The 9748-nt window shown below is 52.7% G+C and overlaps 2 protein-coding genes across 4 annotated transcripts in view; one reads left to right on the top strand and one right to left on the bottom strand.

The window, feature by feature from the left end:
• LOC130387680 (dipeptidyl aminopeptidase-like protein 6) overlaps positions 1-1780 on the top strand; it is a 50593-nt gene extending 48813 nt beyond the window's left edge. Inside the window, exons 22-26 of the mRNA XM_056596883.1 lie at positions 23-122; positions 470-528; positions 651-723; positions 904-977; positions 1634-1780. Coding sequence (XP_056452858.1) covers positions 23-122; positions 470-528; positions 651-723; positions 904-977; positions 1634-1780 — 453 coding nt within the window. The remainder of the gene's footprint in view (positions 1-22; positions 123-469; positions 529-650; positions 724-903; positions 978-1633) is intronic.
• Positions 1781-2034: 254 nt separating this feature from the next.
• The window catches only part of arhgap21b (Rho GTPase activating protein 21b), a 34107-nt gene continuing 26393 nt past the window's right edge, over positions 2035-9748 (bottom strand). For all 3 annotated transcript variants that reach the window (XM_056596322.1, XM_056596321.1, XM_056596320.1), the window contains exons 22-24: positions 9622-9727; positions 7088-7119; positions 2035-6411 (exon numbers count right to left, since the gene is read on the bottom strand). In XM_056596322.1, coding sequence (XP_056452297.1) covers positions 4870-6411; positions 7088-7119; positions 9622-9727 — 1680 coding nt within the window. In that variant the 3' untranslated portion in view covers positions 2035-4869. The remainder of the gene's footprint in view (positions 6412-7087; positions 7120-9621; positions 9728-9748) is intronic.

Raw genomic sequence — 9748 nt, 5'->3', positions numbered from 1 at the left:
CCCCCCCCCTCTCCGTCCTCAGGTGTATGGAGGGTACCTGGCCACCGTGCTGCTGAGCTCGGAGGAAATACAGCTCAAGTGTGGCGTTGCCGTCTCCCCCATTACAGACTTTGAGCTATACGGTCTGTCTGTAGCTCTACCCTCTGTTCCGTCACACTGTCTGTCTGTACACCTGTCTGTACCATTACCTTCTCTCCCATCTTTGTCCAGTACTGTCTGATTCCTGGCATTATGCCCAGATGTTGATGGATGAAAAATACATTGATTGTCTATACACCTGTCTGTACCATTGCCCTTGGCCCCATTACACTGTCCGTCTGTCCACCTGCCTGTAACCGTATCCTCTCTCTGCCTTCACTCATCTTCGTCTAGTAATCATTTGTCTGATTCCTGGCATTACACAAGACGATATGATGATGCGTCAGAAACACATTCGATTAACCTTTTCCCCTTCTTCTCCAAACCACAGCCTCAGCGTTTTCGGAACGCTACCTGGGCTCGCCGAAGACGGAGCCTCGCGTGTATCAGGTATCCTCTCCAACAAGCGCCTGAAAGCCTGTCAAACATGGAGGAGAACAGAAGCCTCAGGTCTTGATACTCTGCATCCTTTGATAAAGTGCAGTGTGAGCAGCACTCTCTGTTTCCCTTAGATGTCTAATCTGGCAGTGCAGACCCACCAACTCCAGGACAAGCAGTACTTGATAATCCACCCCACGGCAGATGGTAACTAACTACCCTTTACCTCACTGAGCTGGCGGCTTGGAAGGGAGGGGGGGGGGAGGGATTATACAGGAAATCAACGTTTTAGAGTGTGTGTGTGTGTGTGTGTGTGTGGGTGTGTGTGTGTGTGTTTACTTGTAACACACCCACTAATGTGTTGTCTGTCTCTGTCGCACCACACAGAAAAGGTGCACTTCCAGCACTCGGCGAAATTCATCAGCCATTTAATCAGCCAGAAGAGCAATTACAGCCTACAGGTAGGCTGCTTGTGGCGCCGGCGGCGGTGGCGCCCACCGTTGTCTACACACAACCAGGGTTTAGGAGCGTAATGTCTGTGATATCACTCGTTATGGATGTGTGATGCCTTCACAACAGGCTGTCAGGTCTTTCATTAAAATAATGAAGGTGGCTCATAATGAGGTGTCAACTTTTCAAACCGTAGCCAAGGATTATTCAACAGTTCTCCATTGCTTTAATCGATGTCGGAACACCTTTCATTTAAATGTGTTTCTTAAGGCGAATACAAGAGTTCGGGAGTCGCTGCTTTAAGACAGTGAAATGAATGTGTGTGTGTGTGTGTGTGTGTGTGTGTGTGTGTGTGTGTGTGTGTGTGTGTGTGTGTGTGTGTTTGTTAATTAAAACAGCCCCTCAAAACCCACCTTTTCTAAGATTGCTTTCACAAAATAACCTCCTACCCTTCTCTACCCGTCATCCTTTTATCTATTCCTGAAGTTTTAATTACCTAACTTTTTACTTTTACTTTATATTTGATATACGTTCTTAGTCGTCTGAGTATTTAGAAAAACGTTTCTGAAGTCTAATGTATTATTATTATTACTAAGCGTAAAACGTGTGCACGGCTATGTGTTCCTTCCCTCACATGCGCTCTGTGTGGTCGCGGACCTCCATGCAGATCTACCCAGACGAGGGCCACTTCCTGCACAGTGCGGGGACACGGCGGCACCTGGGCCAGACGCTGGTCAACTTCTACGAGGAATGCTTCCGGCTGCCGGACATACCGTCTGAAGACGACGAAGAAGAGGAAGAAGACGACGACTAAACCCTGCCCCGCTCTCTGCCGTCATGGCACGACGGTCACCTACTATAGCACAATATGCAACCGATCTCCTCTTTCTCCCTTTTTAAATCCGTCACTCCACTTGCTGCCCCCTTGTGGTTTGTAGCTGTACTTTTGAGGCGCAGTACATGCATGTGCAAAAAAAGCGCCCTGATCTTCTTCCTCCTTCTCCTCCTCCTCCTCCATGGGCTGACAAGGGACCAGTCTGTACAGCTGTTCACGCCCCATGGGTTGAATAGCAATAGATCCCATAGGTAATTTTTCTGTCATGGACTTTAGTGTTGGAGGAGCCTCTTCTTGCGCTCCCCCTGGTGGCCGAGTATAGGAACAACACAATCTTGTCTGAGGCCTTTTGCGTTCCCCTCTCACAGACACACTACTACGCAGTACGCACACCAAGAAGAATGCTTTACAGCACAACGTATCCCCATGTGAAGATTCTCATCCTCGACTTCATCTTTTAGATCGGACTCGTTAAGAATCTGACAGCATCTGTTGACTCACAACCCTTCTGATTATCGTGTTTATGGCTTCTGGTACGTGATTCTTTGTGTGGAAATGTGTTGTCCTACAGTCGTGTTTTGGCTATGCACAGATGTCGTCTGGCGACATGAACTTGTACCGCTAACCAAAATGAGGGGATGATGCGTCATGTTGCTCCGAATCGAAAATGTGTCCAAGAAAACCGATCAAATGTTTTCCTGTCCTGATGTTTTGACTGATCTGTGGTGTTACTTTAGTCACTGTGCCTTAATGTGGGTGTGCTCATTATAAAGAACCCACAATTTCCTCAAAAATACGAATGGTCTCCATTGAGGTGCACATTTACATAAGTTAAGACAACTCACACATTTAATTATTGTAGATCAATTAGCTCAGTGGGCAGTGTTGCCAGATTGGGACAGATTTCCCGCCTAATCTGGCAAACCTGGCTGAAGCGTGGTTTTCTCGTAGAACATTTCAAGAAGATTTGCTTGACTCCCTCCCAGACAAAAAGGCCGATCAATATCTGATCCGAGAGCGGTCCTTTAACATTGGAGGTACCTACCCAGTGGCTCGTTATCCATTTTGTTAATCGATTCATTCGATCCGTGTTCAGACTTAACCCGCTCCCAACGTCACACGTTAGTAACGTCAGTGAGTTTCTAGTCAGCTGTTGTACAAATTGTATAAAATCTTATTGTTTCAAGTCTTTGTTGTGTGTGATTGCGCAACTTGTACATAAAGCATTTTTAAAAGTGACCGACCCCGATTGTCTGAACGTATCGCATCAGAACTGCTCGGGAAAGTTCCGTTTATCGTTTGGGTCGCTTGTGGCGCTCAGGAGCAAACAAGAACCACGGTTCCAGTTTAGGTGAGTCACGATCAAACTGCGCCTCATCTCAATAAAGAACCAGAGACGCGTGTGCCATTGACAAGGTTTATTTCCAGTGTTTTCGAAGGCTTTGTCCCTCCTCGCTTCCTCCCTACGGGGGAGGCCCACAGATTGGTTACAAATGGTCCAGCTCAGGAGAGCCCAATGCATGTCGGCCGGGCCCTCCAGTACCTTTCTATCACTGCCCAGCCACACCTGGCAATACTGTATACTTAACGAGAATCCCGCAAAAAAAAAAATCTATGGAAATGAAGAGAAAAGCAGCTAAAACATTGCATTTATATACACAATTAACTTACTTATTTTTTACACAAATATTTAAAATTCAAGTTCTGTTAAAATCCCAAAAATGGAAAAACAAAATAAAATCGAGTATAAAACATGTTAAGACCAGAGTGGAATGCCTCAGGAATGGAAGCTCGGCATTGAGTTAAATCACCTGTTGTGTGTGTGTGTGTGTGTGTGTGTGTGTGTGTGTGTGTGTGTGTGTGTGTGGGTCCACAATACAAATCATTCACAGTTCACATCTTTAAAAAGGTATCCCAACAGAATACCCTATGGCACTCTTAACATTTCATCGAGAGGCACTTCCTATCGCTCTGAAATCCATGCCCTCTTTCTCTTTTGATTATTCATGGTTTCGGCGTTTCCTTCCTCTCCGATCGGTTGTTAACTTCGGCCACAAGGGGGCAGACGAGCGTGCGAATTCACGGGCGCACCGACTCGTCACCCAAAGCGGACCACGTTGCTATCAGAGGCGTTGTTCGCGGCTCTGGGAGGGTTGTAGGGTTGAGAGATGAAAGAGGGGTGGATTTAAAAACAGTATTTCCCATGTCCAGTGTCTCCCGTCATCTTGTACCGCGAGGCAGGGGGGGGGGGGGTTCCTCATTTGGAGCCTGTGTAGCCCCCGTACCAAAAACTAAAAATACACTTCAAGTAAAGAAAGAAAGAGCAATTAATTCATAAAAAAATGATATGTACACTTTAAAAATACAAGCAACTAAAGCTTTTAGTCAGCGTTACAGCAAGCACGTCTGTACATTCTTCATTTGGTACACCCACGACTCACCGACTCCAACCATCGCTTTCCTGCTCCACTAAAAAATAGATGCGCTCTCTCTGCAACGCTAGATTCCAGTCCTATGTTTTACTTTCCTTTCCTACAGCTACCTACTTCCTAGCGCCTATTCATCAAACCTCACTAAAAGGACCCTTTCCACAAGCCCCTCTTCAACATCACCGTCCAGACTCTGTCAATACACGACGGGCTCCCGGGGGGGGCGTCAGATCAGCATAACGGGGACCTGGAGCCGAAGGCGGGGGCCTTCCTCCCTCCACATCCCACAGTCACTTGTCATTGGGAAAAAAAAAAATAGAATTTTTTTTTTATATATGAAACCACATCTTCTCCCATGCCAGACAATGAAACAGATCCACAATCCCTGTGTGCGCGGATATCATTATTCACAAGCGCACACACACACACACAAACACTGACAAACACGCACCACCCTCACGGACACAAGGCCACACAAGGGCCGACACGTGTTCAGTACAACATGCTCGTTCACGGACATTAATAAGATCCAAGACGACACGCCTCAGCGACGTATTCACTCACACACACACACACACACACACACACCGACGGGGCCCTAGAGGGGCCCGCCCACCACAGGGCGGGGCCTCCCCCCCCTCACAGGCACTGATAGAAGCGCGACTGGACCACCTGGGCGCCCGACAGTTTGTGGGGGTGCGCCGTGGCCGACAGGCTCAGGCTCTTGCCGGGCGCGGCCTCCCGGCGCTGGGGGAGGAGCTCCGAGGCGGAGGCGGGGCCCGGGCCCAGCGCCGGGGCCTCCCCCAGGTCCAGGCTGACCTCGGGGTTGCTGGTGCGGTGGCGCTCGCGGGCGATCCAGTCGCGGATGGAGAAGTCCTGCGAGCTGCACTTGGGCCGCAGGCGGTCCACGGCCGACAGCTCGGCGCGCGAGCCCGCCTGCTGCCACTCGCCGAGCACCGACAGCTCGCCAAAGTCCCGCTGGCCGCCCATGGTGTGGCGCCGGCGGATGTTCTTCTTCTTGGCGCGGCCCCCCTCCGCCGCCCGCTGGCCGCCCACGCCGAACATGTCGTCCACCGACGTGCGCAGGCGGCACTTGAGGCGCTCCGTGATCTTCAGCCGCCACGCCGGCGGCTCCGCCTTCTCCGACTCGCTGCGCGACGAGGAGCTGAGGCTGCCCGTGGAGCGGCCGGCCGCCGCCGCCACGCGCGAGAGCCGGCCCGGCTCGCCCGCCGCGTCCAGCGACGACTCGCTGTCCGTCTTCTGCCGCGCCGCCGACGCCTTCTTGCGGGACAGCGTGTCGCACTCGATCAGCCGGTGGAAGGGCAGGGGCCGCATCGCCTCGGGGGCCCCCTGGGCGGCGGCGGGGCCCGCCTCCTCCGCCGCCGGCTCCTCCTTCCCGCTCGTGAACACGGACAGGTCGCACTCGCTGTCCGTCTCCATGGCCCGCCCCTCGCTGATGAGCTCACTGCGTTCGTCGTCGGCGTCGTCCTCGCCGCCGCCGCCGCCGCCGCCGCGGCTCCCCGACACCGAGCGCGCCTCGGGGCCGAGGGCGCAGAGCTCCGCCCCCGTCAGGAAGGTCATGGAGGAGGTGGTGGAGTAGTCCGACGTGATGGAGCACACCTCCGCCGCCTCCGGGGGCTGGGGCCCCGGGGCCCGGCCGCGCCTGGCCCGGGGGGGGCCCGAGGCCTGGGAGCTGGTGCTGTTCATGGTGCCCAGGTCCGACACGGCGTCGTCGTAGAGGGACGGCGCCTTGGTGGGGTAGCCCAGGGCGGGGGAGTGCGGGGGGGAGGCGTAGGGGGAGGGGGTGGCGCGGGGTGGCGGGGAGGGCGAGGCGCGCCGGGGGGACGGCGGGGGGGACGGCTGCGACAGCAGGCTGCTGGAGCGCGAGTCTTTGCCGTCGACCGCGTCCCCTCGCCCCTCCGGGGAGCCGCCGCTGCCGCTGCCGCCGCCCCGCCCGTCCGCGGCGTCGACGAGGTCCGTCCCGCGGGGCCCCTCCGCCTCCCCCGCTGGGCCCCCGGGGGACCAGGGGGAGGGCGGGAGCTCCTTCTTGGGGTAGGCGGCGTCCAGGTCGTCGTCGGAGCTGCTGGGCTGGGTCTTGGGCTTCTTGCGCTTGCGGCTGACGAAGAAGGAGGAGCGCAGCATCTCCCTGCTACACTGGTCCTTCCCGGGGCCCCACAGGCCCTGCACAAACACACACACACACACACACACACACACAATGTGAGACACACACAATGTAAGACACACACACAAAGACACACACTCAATGTGGGACACACACAATGTGGGACACACTCACACAATGTAAGACACACACACACACAATGTGAGACACAAGGTGTGGGACACACACACACAATGTAAGACACACACCCACACACACACAATGTGAGACACACACAATATAAGACACACGCACACAAAGTGAGACACACACACACATTGTAAGACACACACACACAAAGACGCGCACACACACAAAGACACACACACATTGTAAGACACACACACAATGATAGACCAGACAATGTAAGACACACAGACAGACACACAATGTTAGACACACCCACTGTGAGACAAATAAACAGCCAGGGATGGTTCTAATGTAGCCTACCCGGAGAGGGGGACTTCCATCTGATAGGGGAGTACATCTTATATCCGTGACATACTAACTTCATTCAAACTTTATTCAAGCTTACAGATTGGATGAAGCCTAATTAAAACCCGATCTCTTAATCCTAGACGAAAATGTTGTGGAAAATGGCCCCTGCACATGGCATGGCGGCAACAACCCCAGAACCAACCAGAGACAGAGCAATACTAATCCTTGGGGTATTAAGTGTACAACAGCGCCTACCTTGGATCTGGAGGAGTCACTGCATGCTGAATCTGTGTGTAAAGAGACGAGAGAGCAGTCAGTGAACACTCCTCCGCCTGGGGGAACGGGGGGAAATGGTGTTGAGGAGGAAGAAGAGCAGAAAGAGGCGTGAGTTAAGAGGCAGATGGAAAGGTTGCAGAACACACACACACACAGACACACACACACACACAGTGATGATGGAGGCAGCTGGAAGCAGGACAACACGTTGTATAGACCAGCCGATGGTGGCGGTGAAGGAGGAGGTGGAGGAGGAGGAGGAGGAGGAGGAGGGGGTGGTCAGACGGGCGGTGTGGTGAACTGCAACTCGGTGGCAGAGGAGCAGGAAGAAGAAGTGATGGGAGGACGAAGAGAGGACACCCGACAGCGGACACGGCAGACGGATCAGCTCATGCTCCGCGTTCCCATGGAAGAAGACGAAACATCACGGACAAACACGTGGGATGGGAGCGTTGCGTGTAGCGACCCCACCAAACGAAGAGCCAATCCCTGACGGGTCCTTCTCAACGGGCCAGGGGGGGGGGGGGGGTCGAGGTGGATGTTTGGGTGCGTCATGTGGTGCAATGACGGGGATACGGGAGTGTCCGGTCGCACTAGCGGTCGGTTCCTAGCGGGGCTCGTTAGGTGGTGGACGTTCTCTCTAGCTGACGTTTAAACCACGAGTCCTGAAGCCACGTACAAAAAGGGCAAAGCAAAAGGGTCGACGCAGCGAGGAACTCAAAGATCCTCAAACGCCTGAAAACCATGCTGTATGCCAAGCAGCGGGAGCAAACAATATAGTGCAATAATATCCGCCCAATCCAAATGATAAAACAAAGACGCAAAACCAGCAGCAGTTGTCAAAAACAGGAAGCAGACTAAACTCTGTTGAGAGCCTTGTGCGGTTTAGACGGGAGAACGGGGGAGATGGTAAACACTGATCCCGTCACAGTTGGCGGGGTGGGTGGCGATGTGACCGCGGATGTTTGGGGTCGGACCCCAGCATCCTGATGAATGGTTCTTCAATCCATATCTCGTTTATATATTTATAAAGATGCCACAAACACCAAACAAGCAGACGGAACACAACAACAAAAGAAAAAAACGGCAACTGAGGACACAACGGCCTGCGGTCACTATATCTACCGACAGCTATGTCTGCGTTACGTAAACGCGTGGCCACCGAGCAGACTAAAGTGTGAGACTAAAGTGTTTGTTCTCGCACGCCAGTGAGCCATTCAGTCCCTGATGTCCACCGTGAGAGAGTGTCTGCGTGTGTGTGTCTTTGTGTGTGTAAGCAAGCACATGTGTACTGGACAGTAGACTCCCCCCCCCCTCCCTCCCTCCGTGCCCTCCCCCGTCTCCCAGACAACCATCACAGAGTAGGCCACGTGACCGGGGGCGAGAGCCAGGGGATCATCATACCATGCTACTCGTCCTTGCGATCAGCTTTAGAGACAACAAGAGACAGCAGAAGGGCTTTCAGACAAAGTGCAGCAGCATCGCTCTGTATCGCCTCCGTTCACGGCGGTTGGTAATAGAAAAAACACAGCGTGCACACCACAGGAACAAAAATATATGTATATATAGATATAGAGAGATATATGACAAACATCGACTTCTCTTTCTTTCGTTTTTTTTTTTTGCGCATCTTTCTTTTCTGCGCTCCTGCCATCCCAATTTTTACAACAGCCGCCGCGGCGACCGGCAGATTAGGCAGCTACACTGGGCACAACACTCGTCCTTCTTCCTACAGTCCCAGCTGTCCACGGCGGACATTACAGAGTCCAGCAGTGACATCAGCGTGTGATAGACTCCGCCCACTTGGCCTGTGGCAACAGTGGGTGAGGGAGTGAGTGCTGGACAGGGACAGGGGAGAGAAACAACACACTGGACACAGAGGGGGGAACAGGTCAGAATGGGTTAGGACAACAACGGCCGCTCTGTGTGGCTTTGGGTCTTTGCACCGTTTGGTTCGTCTTTTGTGTGTCTTTTTGGGGGGAGAACATGGCGGGTTTATGTGTGGTGGAGGAGGAGGGGAAGAAAAGAACTGAAAGAAACAGAGTCGTCTTCTTTTCTCAACGCAAGGAAAAGTATAGGCTAAGACAAGAGGAAGAGTAGTCTGGAGCCAGGAAATGGAACAGAAATATGAAGGGTGGTGGGGAAAACAAATAAATAAAGTACCAAATAATAAATCAAAATCAACAAATTGAAGTCAAATTAAAAAGAAGAATCGTATGCCTGACGTACTGCAAATTAATTTGATCAATTGTTCCAAATGGTGCAACTAATTCATTAGGAAAACACTGCCCGTGATCGAAGCAAAAGCCAGTCTCAAATGCATGTTAAGAACATGACAGCAGCTCACTAACATTATCATCATTATTATTATTATTATTATTATTAGCAAGCACACATTCATGAAAAACAAAAAAGCATGTCTATAGAACTGCGAGGTTAATGCATGTGTGGCTGGCGTGTAATGTCTCTACGCTCATCGCTCCAGAGCCACGCCCTGGGGGTGGGGGACGTACCTGAGACCTCCCCGGGCGAGGCCGCCGTACGGCCGATGTTGGACAGCAGGTGGTCGATGTTGGGCACGGGCTGGGACTGCACCGTGCTCTCCTGGTCCGCCGAGGTCTAAGGCGGAACACACGGGAA

Source organism: Gadus chalcogrammus, chromosome 8 (assembly GCF_026213295.1).
Source record: "Gadus chalcogrammus isolate NIFS_2021 chromosome 8, NIFS_Gcha_1.0, whole genome shotgun sequence".
Lineage (NCBI taxonomy): Eukaryota > Metazoa > Chordata > Actinopteri > Gadiformes > Gadidae > Gadus > Gadus chalcogrammus.
This window is presented reverse-complemented; position numbering and strand designations above follow the sequence as displayed.